The sequence below is a fragment of the Nematostella vectensis genome, chromosome 12, assembly GCF_932526225.1.
Source record: "Nematostella vectensis chromosome 12, jaNemVect1.1, whole genome shotgun sequence".
NCBI lineage: Eukaryota > Metazoa > Cnidaria > Anthozoa > Actiniaria > Edwardsiidae > Nematostella > Nematostella vectensis.
This window is the reverse complement of record NC_064045.1, coordinates 3,988,183-4,012,620: the sequence shown is the minus strand read 5'-3', so window position 1 is coordinate 4,012,620 and position 24,438 is coordinate 3,988,183. Positions and strand designations below refer to the sequence as shown.

The 24,438-nt window shown below is 43.3% G+C and overlaps 2 protein-coding genes across 4 annotated transcripts in view; one reads left to right on the top strand and one right to left on the bottom strand.

Moving 5' to 3' along the window:
- Nucleotides 1-2: 2 nt before the first annotated feature.
- LOC116618546 overlaps nucleotides 3-24,438 on the top strand; it is a 43,962-nt gene continuing 19,526 nt past the window's right edge. For 2 of the 3 annotated variants that reach the window (XM_048720304.1, XM_048720302.1), the window contains exons 1-4: nucleotides 3-127; nucleotides 18,606-18,660; nucleotides 19,888-19,941; nucleotides 20,667-20,698. The gene's annotated coding sequence lies outside the window, so the exon portion shown is untranslated. The remainder of the gene's footprint in view (nucleotides 128-18,605; nucleotides 18,661-19,887; nucleotides 19,942-20,666; nucleotides 20,699-24,438) is intronic. The other variant, XM_048720303.1, reaches the window with a different exon arrangement.
- On the bottom strand, nucleotides 15,200-16,126 carry LOC125557531 (transcription initiation factor IIB-like). Its single transcript, XM_048720198.1, has one exon. It carries the CDS (start codon nucleotides 16,124-16,126, stop codon nucleotides 15,200-15,202), a length of 927 nt encoding a protein of 308 aa, XP_048576155.1.

The following is a 24,438-nucleotide window of genomic DNA, read 5'->3' as shown; positions in this document are numbered from 1 at the left end:
CTGAGAGAGACTAGGGCGAGGCGGGAAGTTCAACAAACATGGCGACCGGCAGAAGCTGAAATTGCATGAACGTAAAGATTCCATTTTGTTACGGCTAATTATGGACGACAAAGCGACATTCAAACCCGTAAGAAAATAATTAGACACTTGAATTCGTTTTTATTTTACATTTTAGTGTTTTAGGAGATTTTGGGGTCTATTTTTACACCTTTTGCTTTTCATTACCTTTTTACTTTTCATTGCTTTTCATACACTTTTTGAAAATCAGGAACGGAAAATCTGTTTTCATTTGCGCGTTAATGCATAACAATAACACTGACAAAATATAAAAAGTAAGAGAGCTCGCAATCAATACAGTAAACGGAATTTTCATAAGCATTTTTATTAGAAAGAGGGTAAACTTTTAGAAGGTCATTTGCGTGATATCTACATTCATAAGCGCCTCCAGTACTAACACACGACATACTTTCATGACATACAATTACCCTAAATATATTTTCAATCAAAAATGTATTTTATCGCCGGAATTTGCACGTAGTTTACTTGGATAACTTAAACATTTTTAAAGGCAAGGTAATGTATCTATTTTCTCAATCAAATCATTTAAATAGAGAACCAGTAGTAGGGTTTTGGCGCAGCTGGCGCAACTTTTTGATCTCCCCAAATTTCATTCCAAAAGTGGCGCAAAAGTCTACGCACACCTCCGCCAAGCCCCGCGACCTGCGCATGCGCGAGTTTGCCCAAGACTCCTTGCACATACGTGACGACCACGCCCACCTGTCAATCATTTTGTCAAGAACCTGTCAATCACTTTGTCACGTGACGGCCACGCCCACCTGTCAATCACTTTGTAAAAAACCTGTCAATCACTTTGTCACGTGACGACCACGCCCACCTGTCAATCACTTTGTAAAAAACCTGTCAATCACTTTGTCAAAAACCTGTCAATCACTTTGTCACGTGCCGCACCTAGGGGGAGCCTGAGGGCTAGCCTCTCAGCTTCACATCTAAAAAAGCTTTTGAAAAGTGGTTTAAAGACATGGCTGGTTTGATAGAAATGGAGAACCTGAAGGTGAAAGATCTGAAAGCCCTCGCCAAGGAGCGGGGTATCCCAAGATATTACTGGATGCGGAGAGACGAGCTCGTCGGGGCGCTGACCAGCACGTCACCACCACCACCACCCCGACGGGTTCCTTTACCCAAACTTGTCAAAGGGCTGCCACGACCACCCCGCATTACCCCGTCCAACACGTCGGAGAGTATTCTCGACGGCCCGATACCTGAGATTAATGTCCCTATTCTAAAACCCTCCCAACCCCCACGGAGTTCCCGCGTCCAATCACTCAAGCATTTTGCAAACAGGGCGGCCAACTTGATCAAGAGCGAGTTAGACAAGTTTGCGGATTGGATACTATCTTATGTCCCCGAGCCCATCAAAAAGACCGTCAAAGAGGATGCGGATAAACGGGTCAAACGTCTGAAGGAGAGGATTAAGCGTCTACACGAGGAGGCGGAAGATCGCTTCACACCCAAGGAACAACAGACGGCGTTGAAGGGGTATCTTAAAACCCACGGAATAGCTGGGCAGAGAGGTTACGACCCCAAGACATTCATCGCCAGAATCAAACCGAAAGTCTTAGAGCTCATCAGTCAACAAAAAAAGCCTATCAAAGTGAAGTTTATCTTTACTTGCGGGTTTATAAAAGAGGATCCGGCTACAGCTCAGATCGAAGAAGAACTGGGATATTTTCATACAGAAAAGCCCGAGATTGTGACAGAGTCGACTGATCTCTCTGATTTGTTCGATACGATGACAAATTATTTACTCGGATTAGTTGAGCTGTTCCAGAAGCAAGGCTCCGGATGGCAGTTTGACCAAGTGGAATACTTTGACATCAACATAGATCCCTTTGAACCGCTTTCTGGGTCTTCCTATATTCCGCTGCCGCCGAAACTAGCGTCTAAGAAGGCGATCATCAATGTTAAGAACGAGAATGATCACGAATGTTTCAAGTGGGCAGTAACCTCTGCTGTGTATCCTAGGGAGAAAGATCCTCAAAGGTTCAGTAAACAAATGATAGAGAACTCTGAGAAATTCGACTGGTCAGGGATAGAGTTCCCCGTCTCACTAAAACAGATTGACAAGTTCGAGAAACAGAACCAGTATACGGTTAATGTGTTTGGATACGAAACCAAAATATATCCATTGAGAATCAGTGAGAAGGATCCAGATAATGCAATCAACTTACTTCTCATCTCGGATGATGAGACGAATCATTACTGCTGGATAAAGAATATGATGAGATTAGTATCTACTCAAATTGATGAGTTTCATCATACTCGTTTTTTATGCTGTAGATGTCTGAACTCGTTTCGGTGCAAACAATCATTAGAAAAACATTCTGAATGCTGCGGCAATCATGAAGCGGTTGGAATAGAGATGCCTAAGATAGATAAGGATGGAAATCTACCCCACATTAAATTCAAAAACTACAACAGAAAAATGCGTGTCCCCTTTGTTGTCTATGCCGACTTTGAGAGCTTCACAGAGAATATAGACACATGCTCCCCAGATGAGAGTAAAAGCTTCACTAAGCAATACCAGAAGCACAAACCGTCTGGTTTCTGCTATCTCATCAAGTGTTTCGACGGAGATATATCCCCACCCGAGCTTGTACGATACACAGCTGAATCTCCAGACGAAGATATCCCACAGCTTTTCGTAGAGTCTTTGGAGTCAGACATTAAGAAAATTTACGATAAGTTCAGGTTCCCTAAGAAGGTGAAAATGACTCCGAAGGACAAAATCGCCTATAACGACGCCACTCACTGCCACATCTGTGAGGGTGAATTAGGGGAAGACAAGGTTTTGGACCATTGCCACCTCACCGGAAAGTACAGAGGTGCTGCTCACAACGCATGCAACTTAGATCACAAAATTCCAAAGTTCTTTCCTGTTATCTTTCACAATCTGTCTGGGTACGACAGCCATCTATTTATCAAGAACCTTGGTACATCGGAAGGTAAAATAAACTGTATACCTAATAACGAGGAAAAGTATATTTCTTTCACAAAACAGGTTGTAGTCGACAGTTTCACGAACAAGGAGGGCAACAAGATTGATGTTAGACGTGATATCAGATTTATCGACAGTTTCAGGTTTATGTCGGCCAGTCTCGACAGTCTAGTAGGTAATATGTCAAGGGAGTGCTTCAAAAACATGGCGAAGTACTATGAGGGGGAGGAGCTCCAGCTGTTGTTGAGGAAGGGTGTTTTCCCTTACGACTGGTTCGACGGCTTTAGCAAGCTCGACGCAACACAGCTCCCACAGAGAGAGGCATTCCACTCCAAACTCAACGACACCGACATATCGGAGGAGGATCACCTGCACGCGCGGAGAGTGTGGGAGGTCTTTGGGATGGGGACCATGAGGGATTACCACAATCTGTACCTAGAGTCGGATGTGTTGCTTTTAGCTGACGTTTTCGAGAACTTTAGGGACGTTTGTCTCAAGAATTACGGTCTGGACCCCGCTTGGTACTACACAGCGCCAGGGTTGGCTTGGGATGCAGCGTTGAAGACCACCAAGGTGAGGCTAGAGCTTCTGACGGACTATGACATGTTGCTCATGATTGAGAAGGGCATCCGTGGGGGTGTCTCCATGATAAGCAACAGACATGGGGAGGCAAATAACCCTTACATGAAGGAGTATGACCCTGACCTACCCACAAAATATATCACCTACCTTGATGCTAACAATTTGTATGGCTGGGCGATGAGCAACCCTTTACCGACTCACGGTTTCAGGTGGATGGGTGACCAAGAGCTGTCAGGTTGGAGAGACCGCCCATGCATTCTGGAGGTTGACTTGGAGTACCCTCACCACCTACATGACTTACACAACGATTACCCACTAGCCCCGGAATCTATCGGGCTAGGCAATGTGGACAAGTTGGTCCCAAACCTTAACGACAAGACAAAGTACGTTATCCACCATGAGACTCTGAGACTTTATGTGAGTTTTGGGCTAAAAGTCACCAAGATTCACAGGGGTGTCACTTTTGAGGAGTCTGCTTGGCTGGAGCCCTACATTGACTTGAACACCGATCTGAGAGCCAAGGCGACAAACGATTTTGAGAAAGATTTTTTCAAGTTAATGAACAACTCCGTCTTTGGTAAGACTATGGAGAACATTAGGAACAGGGTGGACATTCGGTTGGTGACGGACGAGAAGCAGGCCAAGAAGCTCATATCAAAGCCGAACTATCAACATCGCACCATCTTTTGCGAGAATCTAGCCGCCATCCACATGAAGAAGACAAAGCTGATCTTCAACAAGCCTGTCTACTTGGGCATGTCCATTCTGGACCTGAGTAAGACGCTCATGTACGATTTCCACTACAACTTCGTCAAGCCTAAGTACGGCGAGGATGCAAAGCTCTTATTCACTGATACTGACAGCCTGATGTATGAGATCGAGACGAAAGACTTTTACAAGGACATCAGCGGGGATGTGAGGTCCATGTTCGACACCAGCAACTTTCCGAAGGGTCACCCATCTGGTATTGAGGTGGGTGTGAACAAGAAAGTCATCGGAATGTTTAAAGATGAGGCTGGGGGTCAGCAAATCACAGAATTTGTAGGACTGAGGGCCAAACTTTACTCGTACAAGATGGATGAAGGTAAAGAAGAAAAGAAATGCAAGGGCGTCAAGAGAGCAGTCGTCAAGAAGAGCATCGGTTTCGATGACTACAAGGATTGCTTATTTGGTAAGAAACCTCAGATGAGACTTATGAATGTCATCAGAAGTCATAAGCATGATGTTTACACTGAAACGGTGAACAAGGTCGCTCTATCTCATGAGGATGATAAACGGGTCATCTGTGATGATGGTATTCACACCTTCGCTCACGGTCATTTCAGAACGCTATTAGGTGGTGGCTCAGTATCTTCAGGGACGACTTGAAGTTCTTCCCTAACGAACGACCTCCTTGGAGCGCCTTCGGAGAGGTAGTACAACACAGGCTGTCCAACTGAAACAACACTGCGTGATAGATCAAACACTTTTAAACTCCAAATAGGATCTGTGGCTCGTCTGCGTTCACCTCCTTCCTCTTCTCCAGGAGCTAATAGATATCTAACTCTAACCCCTGGTGGTAGTCTAACTTCATCAAGTCCAACAGGCCGCTTATACGTTGGAGGATCAATATCAACCTCTTTCAAACCAATAGATTTTGCAGGCTCTTTGCCAGTAATTCTTATGGGTTGACTATTCAGAGTTTTCAAAACATCTGGCAATCGTTTCACCCAAACTCTGGACCGATCATCGCTAATCATTTCTTGAGCATACTGATGAGAAAACAACCTCTCCGCCAGTGTTCTATTGGCGCGTTCGACAAAAGCCTGTGCGCGATGGTTCCCAGCCTCGCTTCGCTGGATGGTGACACCCTTCTTTTTCATAATCTTCGTTACCTCTCCCCTAAATTCTGTCCCCGGATCGACAATCACCGTATGAGGCCATTTAAGTTTTCTGGAGTATATCTTTTCAAACCCTTTAGCAATTCCACTCGAATCCTTGGTAGTCAGTGCTTCTGCATCTTTATATCTCGAGGCAATATCAATCACGACCAACGCGTAACGGTAGGTTTTTCTGCCTACGTTATCGTGGGGCATAAACAACAGATCGGCTTGGTGAATCTGATTAGGTTTATTCACAGTCCAATGCGGTCTGGGGACATACTTTGGAGCTGGGAGATAGATCTGCCACAACGCCTGTTTTTCAAACCACCTCTTAGCCTCGGCTTCACTGACTTTAGCGACACTAGCTAACTTAGAAATAGCTGAATACCCTTTCCAGTATCCATCGGTGGAATAGTATATTTTTGATAACCTGCTTTCGTTACTCATTTAAAGATTATCTCTCTTTTCTTAAAATAAAAGATGGCACAAGCGATATCAGAAAAAATTAACCCAAACAGGATCCCACGGGAACCCTTCGGCCTGAAAGCGGAATCGTCGCTGAATCGGATTACATTCAATCCCTCATCGGCAAGTCCTGGAGAAACCCTCTATATAAATATTCCAAAACTTGCTGAAAATGTAGTGATTGTTCCAGGTAGTGTATCCTTACTATTTGACTTAAACGTCACAGGACACGCGAATAATACTCTCGTCAACAACGTTGGCCGGAACCTAGTGTCAAGGCTCAAGATTCTTTTCGGTGGAGAAACACTACAGGATACTCAAAGATACGATCTCTTCCAAACCTATCACGACTTATACTTACAAGCTGAAGATCGTGAGGATAGAATAAAACAAGGTATCTCCTCTGAAAACATGAGGAAGCTCAGGACAAATGCAGGTGACAAAGCGACATCAGATGCTAAGGAAGTAGCTCTTGCAGCAGTTCACAACACCAAGTACTGCATTCCACTCGACCATCCTATTCTCGGCGAGCATGGGGTCTTTTATCCAAAGGCGTTACCTCATCCGCTAATCTTTGAAATTACTCTAGCCCCAGTTTCCGACGTCGTTGTTTATGCTGACACGGTCAAGACTCCAACGTACACAATCACAAACCTCGAGTTGGAATATGCTTGCATCTCAAGTGAATACTTGGCTCGTGAGGCGTTGTCGGCTTATCAGGTTGGTAGAGGATTCTTTTACGAGAACGTCATTCTCCACAAAACGTTCACCATTTCCAAACCTAATGATGGTGTCATAAACGAGCACATTAATCTGCCGAGGAGGTCAATGACAGGGATATTGTGTCTGTTCACAGAGAGCTACACAGGAGGAGCAAGGGATTCCGAAAAGTTTGTCAATCCAAGTATCACATCGATCAACATTAATGTGGATGGCATGCCAAACCGTCTCTACTCCAAGGGGATGACACCGCCGGACCTCTGGGAGTCGGTAAAGAAACGTTTCGGTAGAGAGGGTGTTAAGCAAAAGGATTTTTACGCTAATAACAAGTTTGCTCTGTGGGTCGACTTGAGGGCACATCCAGATAACAGCATTCACGGAGGAGGTCTGGTCTTGAACAACACGCGGGACGGAGTAAAACTAGAAATGAAACGAAAAGTTGGAGGAACGGGAAACATCACCTGCTACATGTTTGTAGTAGCCGACGCGTTGATGGAGGTTATGAACTCGAATTTGAGAGCAATCATGTATTAAAAAGGACTTGTGTGATAATACAAAAAGAATGGAAGAATTACGGGAAAAAGTTCCTTTTCATTGTATTATCACAGGACCTACTAATTGTGGGAAGACAAAGTACCTCACGGAACAGCTCCGAGGGCCGTTCCGGCATGTGTTTGAATACATTGTGTTGATTTGTCCGACTTATGCGAAAAACAAGTCCTATCGTAGATTTGCTCACGGAGATAAACGTTTCTTGGTATTATCGCCGGATGCTAGTAACACCGATGAGATTAACGAGTTACTAACAGATTGTGCGGTGCTATTTTCTGGTACAAATACGTTACTCGTTTTGGATGACTGTGCTGTATCGAAAGATCTAAAGCAACGCTCGAACAAGTTTATCAATCTAGCGTTCTCAGGGAGACACGAAGGATTATCAGTGTGGGTATTGACGCAACAATTAACATCCATAGCAAAGCCCTTCCGTGATAACGTCGCCTGTGTGGTCACATTCCATAATCCATCTCAAATTGGCACCAAAACACTGTTTGAAGATTATGGAGGTGATTTAGACGTCGAGACTCGTAAAAAGTTCGTAGAACTGCTGAAAACTGAAAAGTATTCCAGACTCTGTTTCTGTCTACGGCATCCATTCCAACGTTATTTGGAGATTCCTGCCACGCGGTGAGCTCTAGGGCCAGCCCCTCGAAGTGGTTTAAAAACATCTTGGTCTACTTACAAAATAAGATGGCAAGCGTCGAGGATTACATGGAAGAGAAACCCGAGTCTGAGGGAGCCCGAGGGGCTAGCTCGAAGGGCGAGCCTCCCGAAGATGATGTTGAAGTCAAACGAGAATCGCTGGCTATTCTCGCATCTCTTGGGACTACGAAGGAATTTCTTGGTGTCGGTATGAGTCTTGGTGATATCAAGAAGCTCTCGGCGAAAGACGTCGAGAAATACTTTGTTCGCTACCAGACTGTCTTAGGCAAGCAAGTTACTGATGGATTAGTAGAATCAGCACTTCAAGTGGTGTCTCAAGTCATTTCCTACGTGGTTCCTGTAGATGACACCGAAGCGCTTAGCAAAGACTTACAGAACGACGAGTTGGTTAAACGCGAATTGTCAAACTTTGCAGGTCTCTTGGTATTGAAGGGAGGAAGGATGGTAGCACTTGCTAGTGCCCTCTTTCGGGTCGCTAAGCATGTTAAACTAACACCTTCACAGGAGACTTCCAACAAACTTCAAGAAGTTCCAAGCACAACTGAGCAAGCTCTTGAGCACAACTGAGCAAGCTCTTGAGCACAACTGAGCAAACTCTTAAGCACAACTGAGCAAACTCTTGAGCACAACTGAGCAGACTCTTGAGCAAACTACTAAGACGTCATTTAAAGATTATGTTTCTTATTGTAAATCGAAATAAGAAATGTCTGACGAAAATCAAGAGGTTGAACAGATTACTAGGAACCCACAACCGACAAAAAGCAAGGAGAAAGATCCTAAAAAAGTCGCTGCTGGTAAGAAACTCGCCGAATATAATAGGAGGGCTAAAGAAGCACTTGCTAGGGAGATGAAACGTGACGCGGAGGCGAGTTCAGAAGACGCTACACAGGCGGAGACACCCCACCAAGAGGGGGCTCGAGGGGATAGCCTCTCGGACGCTTGGATCCCAGAGCTATCGTTTACAACTGTACTGGCTCTAGTCGGAATAGGGCTCACCGCATTGGATATGTATATGCGTTTTTACAAAAAGACGCCCAAGATCAACGCCAACGAGACTGTAACTTTCGAGAGGCCTGCCGCCCGAGGGGCTAGCCTCCCGAACGCGACGCCAAAAATAGGAATGTTGTGATTTAAAGATTATCTGAATCTGTAATAAATAAAATCATGTCAACTGAAAACAAACTTGTGAAAACGATCACCGACTCAGCAGTCATCATCGGATTAGCCGCCGGTATGGGTTATGTTGCTAAAAAGGCTATGAAAGAGTCATTCATCAGCGACCCTTCGTCAAGTGTTACAAACTACGCTAAATGGGTTGCTGTCCTGTCCGGTAGTATGTATCTGAAAGATTATCTGGAAACACAAAAGATTTTACCAAAACCGCTGTAGGCGACTTAAAGATCTTATAGATTGATTAATAAATGGCGAGTATAGCATTTATGATTGGTGGAGCTATTCTTAATGCGACGGCATTCGTTGGAGGGAGTTACCTAGCGAGATACTTATCTTCTGACGCTACTCATGTTGATAAAGAAAAAATAAGACACGATAAAGCGCTTGAAAAGTATCAACAAGCAATGGGTGATTGGCAGAAAAAACGACAGGAATATCAGGATTGGTTGGAGGAAGAATATAATAATAAACTTCGTGCAGACCAGAATGATAAGGAGACCGATCAGGCTTTCAAACTATACGCTCAAACACATCCAGATTTTGATTTGAAAGAGCCTGAGCTCTCAGATTACTACAGACCAAGTAGCAACCAAAAGATGGGAGAGATGGCGTACGTTGGAGGTGGAATGTTAGCCCTTGGCTATGTAGCGAGTAGGTGGATATGAGCCGGCACGACTTAAAGATTTCTTATTTTCAAACAAAATAAGAAATGGATATAGATTTTGATCCCACAACAGAAGAAGGTAGAGAAGATTTGAATACTACTGTAGACGAAGATTATGACTCTCTTATTCCAAACGATGGTGAGGGAAGAGAATCATGGAATGAAAGGATTTCAAACAGATTTGGTAGAGGTGCAAGCTATGTGATTAGGAGGTTGACCGACTTATGGAAAACACGAAACCCCGGGAGGGATGTCCCCGAGTACATGGAGTTACAGAATATGGGAGGTTCTCCTTCAACGGACACACTTAGGGTAAACCTTTTGTTATCGAAATATCCAGATCTTGATGAAAATTTAGTTCAGATTTCAACGGATGAAAGAGGAAAACAATTCATTTCCTTCTATTCTGCGAGAAAAGGTGGTTGGACTAGACCAGAAAGGTTGTATAATGAAGATAGAACGGTGCGGAAGAGTGTTGACGACAAAATCAGATCCGAAAAGTACAAGCAAATTCAGATTCAACTCGATGAACTAGACGCTACAGGTAATACACTCAGAGAAGAAGAAGAGAGAAACACCGAGCAAATGAGAAAAAATAATGAGGAACGAAGTGAAACAACTAACCAAGAAAGACTAAGAGCTATAGATCGTAAAAATGAAGAGCTCAGCGAAAGAAATTCTGTCATAGATGAGACTTTGGAAGAGAATCAATTGGAGAGAGAAAATCTTGAAGAGAGAATGTCGTTGAAAGATCGTGTCAAAGCGATTTTTAAGAAATACGGATTTACAGTCGCTGCTGTTCTAACTGCCACTGGTGTTACAGTTGGTGTTATTGTAAGCAATCTGAAAGCTGGGCTGACTAGTGTTGCAAAAGATGTTGGAAATGGTCTGAAAACAATAGGCAAAAAATTAGGAGAAATACTCCCAGGAATGGTTGGTGCGATAGCTAGTTTCATATTTAGAACGGCAGGTGAAGTCGTCGGCTTTTTAGCTAAAAACGCATGGCTTCTCATCGTCGCTGTCGTCCTGTATTTCGTAGAACGGTTTAAAAGGAGACGGAAATCATAACAAATGGTATTACTCTACATTGAAGGAAAAGTTGCTGACTTTACTGTCTATTTAGAACAACCTATTGAAAAGCCGCGGTTTATCGCGCTGCGAGGATGTGCGTTCCACAATCGTTGTAACAGTCTCTCAAGCGAGGGAACGGTCTCCGACGGTGAGAACATTATCCTTAGGATCCCCGCGGGGCAGTATACGATCGAGACGCTAAAACGTCAAATAGATGGGGGTATGCGTCTTGGTGAAAAGTCAGTCTCTATTAGAGACTCGTCACTCGAAGTTCATCGGAACGTCGTGTTGAATGAGCCGCTCGCCTGCCTGTTAGGACTCAAGACCAGGGAGCTGGAAGCAAACACTCGCCACGAGATAAAGATGATAGGTCACGAGGCTATTTTTATCCACTGCGATCTTGTGAACGCGTCTGACTCCCTCCAACAAGGGGCGCCCTCACAAATCCTAACATCTATAGAGCTCGATGAAGGAAAGATATACCTTAATCCACACGATCCGATACAGGTCAGTACCACATCAGTCGGTTACGTGAGTAGTCTCCGTCTTAGTATAAAGGGCGGTGACGGAAACACAATAGAGCGCGGTCTCTACCCGATACGTCTAATTTTAGAAATCACTTAAAGAATAAATTCTCCCCATAATAAAGCTATGGAAGAGTACAACTCAATCTACCCGAACGTACCCCGAGGGGTCAGCCCCTCGGGTGATAACTTCAGACTCCAAAAGACCCACGATGTTTTGGGAAGTTTGGAGCAAGAAGTTAAACATTACGAGAACGTGAGGAAAAAGTATAAACGAGGGCAGAGCGTGTTTTCAAAGTTAAGTGTGGTCTTAGGACTCTTATCCGTCATTCTTGGGTCTAGTGGTTTGGGGACTTCTCTGTCGGGTTTTGGTATCGTCGTCGGAGTTCCGTTGGGTGCTTTGGCCGGTGTTTTCGGTCTCACCTCTGTAGGCTGTGCGGCGGTTTCTAAACGGCTGTCGCAAAAAGTCTCCAAGCACGACCAAACAGCGGCGATGGCAAAGGCAAAAGTAAATAGCATACGCGACCTGGTCTCTAAAGCTTTAAAAGACAACAAAATATCAGACGAAGAGTTCTCTTTAATCTTGAACGAGGTGGACAAGTTTGAGGCTCTAAAGCTCCAGATCCGTCAAAAGTCGGTAAGAGAGGACGAAAAAAACGTAAACATTACCAAGCTGAGGGAAACAGTAAGAGAAGAGATTTTGAAAGACCTGGCGAGTCGGCCCGCTCGGTGAAATTTCTGTACGAGAGAACCCCCGTCGGATGGATCTATGAATTGAGATGCGTAAAGGGCTGATTTAAAAACATCTTATATGTCATATAAGATGAAGTTTACAGAATTTGTGAAAAGGTACCCTTACTATTCACGCTTTAGGTTCTCTGCCGACGAGCATGGCGATGTGCAATTCGTTTTCAATGGGGACGAATACGATCCATTCGACAAGAATGGGAATCTAGTCAAAACGTTATATCACTTCCCTGGTAATAGCTGGAAACCCGAGAATATCCAGGATTTTCTAGTCGCCGACGACACACAAGCATACAAGGAAACGATTCAGCAACTGTTTGGGTTCCCAAAACAATACAGACTAGACGCGCGTGCAGAGTACAAGATATTGCCGTGGGACGAAAACCCTACGAGAAATAATTACGTCTCTTTCGATGTTTTTATAACACCAAAGGTGAAGACACACTTTGTTTTTAGGGACATATTCACCGACAGCTTGCTAGTATTCAGAACAGCAAAGGAGGCTAGTAGGTGGCTCGACGCCCCGAACCTCAGTTATTGGAGTCAAGCCTTAAATTTTGCTATGTTTTGCGCGACTGCTGGATGTGGTGTGACGCGTGACATGATTGACGACTCTCAAGTGGGGTCATTCTACAGATTTCACATCATTTTCACTATCAGACGAATATTAAACGAGCTACAATGTCCTCTTCCGAAAGATAAGCTTTTTAGTTGGAATAAAAACTTCTACAGCGAAGCAGCTTACCAAAAATTAAGGACAGAATTCCGAACTGGTGACGATTTCCGGTTCCTCGGACCGATAAATCATGGGTTAGGGAACGTTTATAATTATGATTATCACGGCTTGTCATCTTCTAACGACAAGTATAAGCCTTATGGCACCATTGATCAATTACACGACGAATGGGACGCTGCCAAAAGCGACCACGAACACATGAATCACTTTGAGATTGAGTACCTGAAAGACCTTAGAACTGGGTTTCAGTATGAGTGGTTCTTTCCGGAAAAATCAATGGGGTTAACCAAAGCTGGGTTGTCTAGGATAAACCAGAGCATCGAAGCCTTTGTTTACTGTATTCTAGGCGCGCAAGTTCAGACCCGGTCGTCAATCGTCGGTGATAGCGGTTCAGCTCAGGAAACGAAACAGGTCTTCACGAAACTCTTTGAAAGCGCGGTGGTGGAAAACAGTATATCGAAAAGTATACAACGGTATCAGTTTGCTTTACAACAGGCGAGACAAAAACTAGACCTGGCTTTCGCCCTCGGCTGTTGGTTAAGTCCATCGTATCTTGTGATAAATAACAACACTTCGATCGCTGGCTATAATAACAAGTTACAAAAAGCCACCACTGATATGAAACTGGGGCTGAATCCGATAAATAACGAGATAAAAACGATCCCAAAACATAATATGGGTCATTCAAAGATTGTGCTACCTCATACCGAGTCAGTCACGGCTCACAAACCGGAACCGGAGGCGAAAACTAACCCAAAGCCGGACGTGATTAAACCCACGAACACACAGCACGAAACTAACCTTGCCACGATCACAGCCTTTACGGCTGGTTTAGCTTGGTATCTATTCCGGTAACATGCGGGGTGCATGTGGACGGATGTGACGTACCGCAAGAAGACAATACCTGTTCACGTGCCAAACAATAGACTGCATACCAGACCACCCTGGCGACCGCGAACTCCCAATGTAAATACAAAACCTATTTTCAGAATCGCTAGTTGTTAGGGCGATTAGGAATGTATGTGTTTTGTAACGTGAGACGCGTTACAAAACTGAGTGGGTCAATGCTAATTTCCGTTACACGTTCTGCAATGGTGCTTTTGTCTATCGTGTTCGCATATTTGAGACCCTCCGCATAACTTACAAAAGGGTCTCTGTTTGCCGTGTCCACACATCCCTTTCCCCTTGCAGTCTTTACAGACATATCTTGCTCGTCTGTGCTCACAAATGCTACCGCCGTTACATTCTCTGCACCGCGTTTTTCTCCGGTTGTGAGGACAGATTTGCGATCCGTGACAATCTTTGCAATAATATTTCACTCTGCCATGAAGACACTTATAATCCGTTGTTCGCTTTACGGGGGATACTTTCGAGTCTTTCACCGTTTGGTTCTCCATTTCTATCAAACCGGTCATGTCCTTAAATCACTTTTCAATCCAACACGCGATACCCGCCTTCTAGCCGGCCGACGTCTACCTGGCGAAGCATTCTCCCAACATTTCCTTCTCTTGCTCATCCATGCACCAATCCCAAAACCTGTCAGGATGCCAAGCTACTGGCATTAGTTCGTCCTCCAGCTTTCTACGGAATCTCACCTTGTGTAGCTTCTCCGGGAGCTCCTCATGCACGAGACCCCACCTCCACGCCGCACGTAGCACCGCGACAATTTCGTGTAGACCCAAAAACCGCGCGTAGTTCATATGTACAATGAGATCGGTCGCGCCCCACTCCAAGCACAACCTCACAATCTCGAGGTTGCCAGATTCGGTGGCCGGTGTTATAGCATAGTCCGGGTCAAACTCGCTGAAGTTTTCTCTCAGCAGCTTTAGAACCTCAACGTGCCCATTGTACGCCGCCTCGGCGGTGGCCCAACCGACATCGACATCGGCACCTAGATCTATCAACAACTCAACAACCCCCACCTGACCTTCCGCCGCCGCAGCACCCATGGCCTCGGTCATGGCCTCTCCTCCGTCGGCACAATACTCGCCCATCACCTTCAAAACCTCTACGTGCCCGCCTTTCGCGGCCATGGACGCTGGATACACGAAGTCACAGGCGCCCGACTCACAACACATCTTAACGATCTCGGTGTGGCCGTTCATTGCGGCCCTGACCATCGGCTTTTCGAAATCCGTCGCACCCCAACTCTTACACAACCTCACGGTCTCGACGCACCCCTCCCACGCCGCGCGCTCCATAACGGCGTCAAAGTCTGCGGCTCCCCACCTTGCTAAGGTGGCGGCTTGATCCTCCACGGTGAGATTTGTAAGACTTCCAGCACTTTGCATATCCATTTTGTTATTACATCCACGTCTTTAAACCACTTTTTTCGAATTTTTTTAGACGTGTTAATTCACATCTACTCCGAACTGACAGTTTTCTGGAAATCCTGATTTCTCTGGAAATCAGGAAACATCATACCACACCAGGCGTACCCAGGACTGTGGCCACTTCTCTCGCTTTCCTACTGATGGTCAACTCGGAGACGCCCGTTCTTTCGGAGAATTTTTTAAGCGTAATATCGATCTTCTTTTGCCGTATCCAGTAATAGGTTAAAGCGACCGCAAAGGATTGTGGGCGAGCGCGATTCAACTCAGACGAGCGGTTCTTAGATCTGTAGTAGAGCTGGACCACCTCTCCCTTCTGTGCGGGGGACGCCGAGAATCTATCCATCACATCGCGAATGTGGTCCACGACGGTGGGAGACGTTCCGTGTAGTAAGTAATCTTTAGGCATGTTAATACTGAAGATTTTCAGACCCTTAAGGCAACTCTTCTTGCTCAATCCAAAAGTTTCCATCAAGGTTTTCGGTGTCTGACACTTACCAGACATCTTGTAGGCGTAGTAAATACACGCAAAGACGATCGCCTTCCGTGGGTCGCCGCGAAAAATCTGGCCTTTCGTCACCTGAGTGTATATCTCGTTAGCTTTGGCTACAATTACCCCGCTAAAACCCATGTTTTCCACATCCTTGTCAATATTTCTGTCCTCAGACCTACGTACCTGGACCCGACTTGGGTTCGAAGACCGTTTGCCGTCGGAATGTCCGTAAAAACCCCATTCCCTTTCGTGCGCGATCGCGCGCTGCATCTGTTCCCCGCACTCTAAGCAACTAGTGACCCCGTCTTCTGTGACTAGGTCGTCATGATTGCAAAGGGTGTTACTACTATCCTCGTCTCCCAAGGAGGCTCTACTAGTCTCGTATTCGGTGAGGGCCCGGTCAAACAGTGCAAACTCCGGCATGAGGGTGGGGACGTTAATCTCAGGCACCGGTCCGCCGGGGATATTATATGGTGGTGGTGACCGATCTTCAGCCGTACGTTCAACTGTTCGTTCCTCCATTTTATTAAACTGTTCATGTCTTTAAACCACTTTTCAAAGGCCTTCTAGATGTGAAGCTGAGAGGCTAGCCCCTCGAGCTCCCCCTTGGTGTGATGTGTGTGGTTGCTAAGACCTCCGAAGGGGTCCGCGTGGGGGCGGTGCGGTCTAAAGTCTCCACACCACACTCGTGGACTAGTATCTCACCCATCTTTTTTCGCCATACCGTGGCATGGAGACTAACATTGCTAGAACACCAAGGACAATTGTCGCCGCTCCGGCCACAAACCCAACGGGGTCGAAGCTTCCGTATTCTGAGTCTTCATAGTAATCAGCGTCACAACAGCAGTGTTCAGGCCCCACATCCGCAGTGTTACTCACATTCACCTCCAGCACCGAGCAACCGCCGGCTGTAGCCGCATCGTTTTTAATCTTCACCTCCGTCTTTAATGTCATTTTATCTAGGACCCCACACGTCTTTAGACCAGAATAGCCTCCCGAGCTCCCCCTAGGTGCGACACGTGACAAAGTGATTGACAGGTGGGCGTGGCTATCACGTGACAAAGTGATCGACAGGTTTTTGACAAAATGATTGACAGGTGGGCGTGGCTATCACGCGACAAAGTGATTGACAGGTTTTTTACAAAGTGATTGACAGGTGGGCGTGGCTATCACGTGACAAAGTGATTGACAGGTGGGCGTGGCTATCACGTGACAAAGTGATTGACAGGTGGGCTTGGTCGTGCAAGAGATCTCTGGCAAACTCGCGCATGCGCAGGTCGCGAGGCTTGGCGGAGGTGCGCGGAGACTTTCGCGCCATTTTGGAATGAAATTTGGGGAGATCAAAAAGTTGCGCCAGCTGCGCCAAAACCCTACTACTGAACCTTTCACAAGATCATTTTGGTCGATAGCTTTTGATCTGAACACTGTACCACTATGCCTCCCAGACACAGAATTCCATTCAAACATAGAGAAAAGCTGGTAAGAGTGTTTGAAGATGACGCAGAAGATTATCTTCAAGTGGCTGACAGTGTTAACCGCTGTACAGCTAGAAGCATTGTGGTGCGGTACATCCAGCATGGGCGCATAAGGGAGCTGCCAAGAGGCGGACCGAATAACGTGCGCGTAGACGACGAGATGCGTGACTGTGTTAGAGAAATCATCAAGGAGAACTGCCTTCTCACCCTACAGCAAATCAACCGACAGCTCAGGGCACGTCCCCTTGCTAAACCTGAGGTCCATGACCGGACAGTGGCGAGGATGCTGAACGGGATGCTTTATCGGGGTGGAGTACGCCAACTGGTTCATGGCCATTGGCGTTGTAAGACATTGTATCTTTTATAGACGAATGTGGGTACAATATTTGGACTGCCAGAAACCACGGAATGGCAAGGCTAGGAGAAAGAGCATGCCGACAGGTGTGTAGGCGTGGCCAAAATCTAACTGTCACGATGGCAATATCCCCGATTAATGGGCTGATATTCCATTCAGCATTCATTGGTGGTATGAATGCTGGAGAATTTGGCGATTTTTTTATGCAAGTATGGCTAAATCTTGATCCTGATGAGAACTTCGTGTAAATTTGTGATAGGGCACCAGCCCAGCGCAACACTGTTAACCCGGGCCCAAATACAGAAATAAATATGTTGCTGCTGAAGGAAGGAACAGAGGAGTACCATTGGGTATTTATCACACAAATTTGTTGATGGAAGCTCTTCAGCGAAACATCAATACCATCACACAGCAAAAATGTGCCGAATGGTATTGGTTCATGTAAATCTACCACGCTGCCTTAACGGCAAAATGATCAAGGGTTAATTTGAGTGCTAGCATCAATTATTTTGCATGTCTGTGCATTATTAGGGCACAAATAAACGATAAGTAGTTGAATTTTAATTTTAGGATATTGTTTGTCATAAAGGGCTTATTGTTTGTAAAAAGCACACAAAAAATACTTTTGTTTGCACTTGCTGTAATAAAAATGTTCATGAATATTTCGTTCACTGTATTGATGGCGAGTTCTCGTATTATTGTTATTTTGTTTGTGCTATTATGCATCAAGAACACACAAATGAAAATAGTTTTTTCATTCCTGATTGTCCAGTAGTGTTAATGAATGTTTAGAAAATGCAATTGTGTGCACTTAATTATGTAAGTTCGTTAATGTATTTTCTTTTAGATCCAATGATTACTTTCACATAAATGACAGTACGTCGTCGTTAATGTTTGTAAGTTCGGCTAAAATGACTGCGTATTTCTCGGTAATCAAAAGCAAAAGGTGTACTTTAAGATGTTTAGTTAAAAGCAGGTATACCGGCACCTGGGGAGAAGGAGGACATAAAAGGGTGATAGTGGTTGTGATACGGGTAGAGGTTGGTGACAGAGGTGAGGGCGGGAGGGTAATTGTGGGGATGCTAAAGATTGTTGAGTTGGACTATCAGGAGTGTTTGGGATAGTGATGCAGGTGGTCAAGTTTTACTTTTAGATGGTTGTTTTGTTGCAGGAGACGGTGAATAGATTACTGCAACTTCATTTCCAAGACAAACAGAAAACTAAAGGTGAAGATTTGATTGTTTTTTATTGTTAAAGTTTTGTTTACAACATGGATGACTCTACATATATTGGTGGTAGATGGTTCATCAAGTTACAAATTGACAAGAATGTCTAGGGGGGTGACTCCGATAAAAACAGACGGGAGTGATCATCGGCAAAATCGAAGGGATTGCACTTTGGGTGTGGTCAGCAGAAAGTCTTACCCATAAGAGAAAGCAATTCAGGTGTCGTGGAAGGAATTTAAAACCCTAAGAGATTGCAGAATCGGAAAAAAACGTTAAACACCCTCTTGGGAATAGCAGTGGTTGAATTTTATGCCCTTAGAGATAACGAAATCCAAAAAATCCTTCAACACCGCCTAAGGGATGGCAGTTAAAAGATGTGACGATCAAATCTGTCTACATTCTGGAGAGTCCCCCCAGAGAAAAATCTCCTCCTGCACAGCCATTGTAGTGTCAGTCTGAAATCACAGTTGAACCAGATAAAAATTATAAATGATAATGTCATTGATATTTTTTAGGATAATGGCAACGTTCCGTAAAACTGTTCATGGCGATGCCTACCATAAAGTTTTCAAGCTTATGAAAAATAGAATGTACCATAGCATAGCCGTAGCAGACCTCGAATTATTGGGGGGGGCACGACACAGAAACATTATGAAAACAACAACATTAAGAAAACAGAAATTGAACAAAATACCATGTTAAAATAAGGCCCTACCTAAAACCTGTATTAAAATTAAAGACCCTCTCCAAAATCAGAGCTAAAAAATTTGCACCCCCCTCCAGGAATGCCAATCCCAAAGTACATGCAGGAGATTTTTTGGAGAGTAAAGTTTTAAAAAGAATCTGCAGAATAGGCCTAGTTTTTACAGAAATGCAACAACCAGTTAACCTATCAAAGTGTATCTTTTAATTTATCTGAAAATGCATCAATAACAGCGCATTGTAGAACAACACTAACATGGAGAGGTATTCTGCAATCTAGCCATTCTTGTTTGGGAAAACAAGGGAATAATATTTAAAAACCTCAAAAACGTGAAAATGCCTTTTTTTCCACCAAATAGGGGAGAGCGGGAGATCAGGCAAAATTACATAATGCCCTCCCAAACATAGCAACCCTCCCCCTGATAAGTGCAGTGTAATGACTGCGTCCTAAAATCCCTTTATCTCTGCTTTCAGAAAATAAATCTATATGGTACAGTATAATTTATTTAATATTTTTTGCTCTAGTGAATGGCCCTGGCTTGAAATTGTTGGCTGAAATGATGCGTGTATTTGTAGCTGGTAAGAGAATAATCTACCCACTCATCTGTCCATCCATCTCTTTGTCTATCCAACCCCACCTTAGGGGTTAAATTTCTGGTTGGGGGTGGAAGGGCCTTTTTATTATAGTAAATATTTTGGGGAGAAGAGTGGAAGAAAATTAAGACATTTGCACAAATCATGAGAGTTGCAGTAAATTTTTTTTTTTTTTTTGCCCTGCCAGAAATTTAGTCCCTGAGGTGGGGTTGCATATACCATAGAGAGACCATACCTGGTCAGCCTAAAACTAAGGTGTTTGCCTGCAGATTCAAGTACAGCTTATTAAGGGTTTTCTTTAAAAACAGATATAGTAGAAGAAGATCAAATATTTTACCTGCAGATTGTTTCATAGGGGTAAAGTGATTAAGTAGGAGTCGTGAAAAAGAGAAGTTCTGAAATGCTATAGGAATCAGATTTAGATTGTTCACAGCATTTCTAGTACGTCCGATATTAAAAGTTCCAAAGTTGTTAAGTCCATTTAAAGCCTTAAAGAGAAAAACAGATGCCCTTGCTGGCTTCTAGCCAGTAAGAGATAGGCAACAAGCGACTTTCAAGTGGGAAAGCTGAATTGTGTAATTCAGGTCTAAATCAACTGTCACATATAACGTCAAGAGATTTAATAATTGTATTAGCAACCCATCAGATAACAGATGGTCAGTCTCCTATCTGGTATAGAAATAACTTATACATTATCTTTGGCCACCTAGAGGCTGCTGGGAGAGCCGCACAGCAAGCAACAGTGAGTAATCACATACTGTAGTAACAGTGAGTAATCACATACTGTAGTAACAGTGAGTAATCACATGCTGTAGTAACAGTGAGTAATCACATGCTGTAGTAACAGTGAGTAACCACATACTGTAGTAACAGTGAGTAATCACATGCTGTAGTAACAGTGAGTAATCACATACTGTAGTAACAGTGAGTAATCACATACTGTAGTAACAGTGAGTAATCACATGCTGTAGTAACAGTGAGTAATCACATACTGTAGTAACAGTGAGTAATCACATACTGTAGTAACAGTGAGTAATCACATACTGTAGTAACAGTGAGTAATCACATACTGTAGTAACAGTGAGTAATCACATGCTGTAGTAACAGTGAGTAATCACATACTGTAGTAACAATGAGTAATCACATACTGTAGTAACAGTGAGTAATCACATACTGTAGTAACAGTGAGTAATCACATACTGTAGTAACAGTGAGTAATCACATGCTGTAGTAACAGTGAGTAATCACATACTGTAGTAACAGTGAGTAATCACATACTGTAGTAACAGTGAGTAACCACATACTGTAGTAACAGTGAGTAATCACATACTGTAGTAACAGTGAGTAACCACATACTGTAGTAACAGTGAGTAATCACATACTGTAGTAACAGTGAGTAATCACATACTGTAGTAACAGTGACAATCACATGCTGTAGTAACAGTGAGTAATCACCTGTAGTAACAGTGAGTAATCACATACTGTAGTAACAGTGAGTAACCACATACTGTAGTAACAGTGAGTAATCACACACTGTAGTAACAGTGAGTAATCACATACTGTAGTAACAGTGAGTAATCACATGCTGTAGTAACAGTGAGTAACCACATGCTGTAGTAACAGTGAGTAATCACACACTGTAGTAACAGTGAGTAACCACATGCTGTAGTAACAGTGAGTAACCACATGCTGTAGTAACAGTGAGTAATCACACACTGTAGTAACAGTGAGTAACCACATGCTGTAGTAACAGTGAGTAACCACATACTGTAGTAACAGTGAGTAATCACATCACATGCTGTAGTAACAGTGAGTAATCACATGCTGTAGTAACAGTGAGTAATCACATACTGTAGTAACAGTGAGTAATCACATACTGTAGTAACAGTGAGTAATCACATACTGTAGTAACAGTGAGTAATCACATACTGTAGTAACAGTGAGTAATCACATGCTGTAGTAACAGTGAGTAACCACATGCTGTAGTAACAGTGAGTAATCACATACTGTAGTAACAGTGAGTAATCACATGCTGTAGTAACAGTGAGTAATCACATACTGTAGTAACAGTGAGTAATCACATCACATGCTGTAGTAACAGTGAGTAATCACATGCTGTAGTAACAGTGAGTAATCACATACTGTAGTAACAGTGAGTAACCACATGCTGTAGTAACAGTGAGTAATCACATACTGTAGTAACAGTGAGTAATCACATGCTGTAGTAACAGTGAGTAATCACATGCTGTAGTAACAGTGAGTAACCACATGCTGTAGTAACAGTGAGTAACCACATGCTGTAGTAACAGTGAGTAATCACATACTGTAGTAACAGTGAGTAATCACATACTGTAGTAACAGTGAGTAACCACATACTGTAGTAACAGTGAGTAATCACATGCTGTAGTAACAGTGAGTGATCACATGCTGTAGTAACAGTGAGTAATCACATACTGTAGTAACAGTGAGTAATCACATACTGTAGTAACAGTGAGTAATCACCTAGTAACAGTGAGTAATCACATACTGTAGTAACAGTGAGTAATCACATGCTGTAGTAACAGTGAGTAATCACATACTGTAGTAACAGTGAGTAATCACATACTGTAGTAACAGTGAGTAATCACATACTGTAGTAACAGTGAGTAATCACCTAGTAACAGTGAGTAATCACATACTGTAGTAACAGTGAGTAATCACATGCTGTAGTAACAGTGAGTAATCACATACTGTAGTAACAGTGAGTAATCACATGCTGTAGTAACAGTGAGTAATCACATACTGTAGTAACAGTGAGTAATCACATACTGTAGTAACAGTGAGTAATCACATACTGTAGTAACAGTGAGTAATCACATACTGTAGTAACAGTGAGTAATCACATACTGTAGTAACAGTGAGTAATCACATACTGTAGTAACAGTGAGTAATCACATGCTGTAGCAACAGTGAGTAATCACATGCTGTAGTAACAGTGAGTAATCACATACTGTAGTAACAGTGAGTAATCACATGCTGTAGTAACAGTGAGTAATCACATACTGTAGTAACAGTGAGTAACCACATACTGTAGTAACAGTGAGTAATCACATACTGTAGTAACAGTGAGTAATCACATACTGTAGTAACAGTGAGTAATCACATACTGTAGTAACAGTGAGTAATCACATGCTGTAGTAACAGTGAGTAACCACATACTGTAGTAACAGTGAGTAATCACATACTGTAGTAACAGTGAGTAATCACATGCTGTAGTAACAGTGAGTAATCACATACTGTAGTAACAGTGAGTTATCACATACTGTAGTAACAGTGACAATCACATACTGTAGTAACAGTGAGTAATCACATGCTGTAGTAACAGTGAGTAATCACATGCTGTAGTAACAGTGAGTAATCACATACTGTAGTAACAGTGAGTAATCACATACTGTAGTAACAGTGAGTAATCACATACTGTAGTAACAGTGAGTTATCACATACTGTAGTAACAGTGACAATCACATACTGTAGTAACAGTGAGTAATCACATGCTGTAGTAACAGTGAGTAATCACATGCTGTAGTAACAGTGAGTAATCACATACTGTAGTAACAGTGAGTAATCACATGCTGTAGTAACAGTGAGTAATCACATGCTGTAGTAACAGTGAGTAATCACATACTGTAGTAACAGTGAGTAACCACATGCTGTAGTAACAGTGAGTAATCACATACTGTAGTAACAGTGAGTAATCACATGCTGTAGTAACAGTGAGTAATCACATGCTGTAGTAACAGTGAGTAATCACATACTGTAGTAACAGTGAGTAATCACATACTGTAGTAACAGTGAGTAATCACATGCTGTAGTAACAGTGAGTAACCACATACTGTAGTAACAGTGAGTAATCACATACTGTAGTAACAGTGAGTAATCACATGCTGTAGTAACAGTGAGTAATCACATACTGTAGTAACAGTGAGTTATCACATACTGTAGTAACAGTGACAATCACATACTGTAGTAACAGTGAGTAATCACATACTGTAGTAACAGTGAGTAATCACATGCTGTAGTAACAGTGAGTAATCACATACTGTAGTAACAGTGAGTTATCACATACTGTAGTAACAGTGACAATCACATACTGTAGTAACAGTGAGTAATCACATGCTGTAGTAACAGTGAGTAATCACATGCTGTAGTAACAGTGAGTAATCACATGCTGTAGTAACAGTGAGTAATCACATGCTGTAGTAACAGTGAGTAATCACATACTGTAGTAACAGTGACAATCACATACTGTAGTAACAGTGAGTAATCACATGCTGTAGTAACAGTGAGTAATCACATGCTGTAGTAACAGTGAGTAATCACATGCTGTAGTAACAGTGAGTAATCACATGCTGTAGTAACAGTGAGTAATCACATACTGTAGTAACAGTGAGTAATCACATGCTGTAGTAACAGTGAGTAATCACATACTGTAGTAACAGTGAG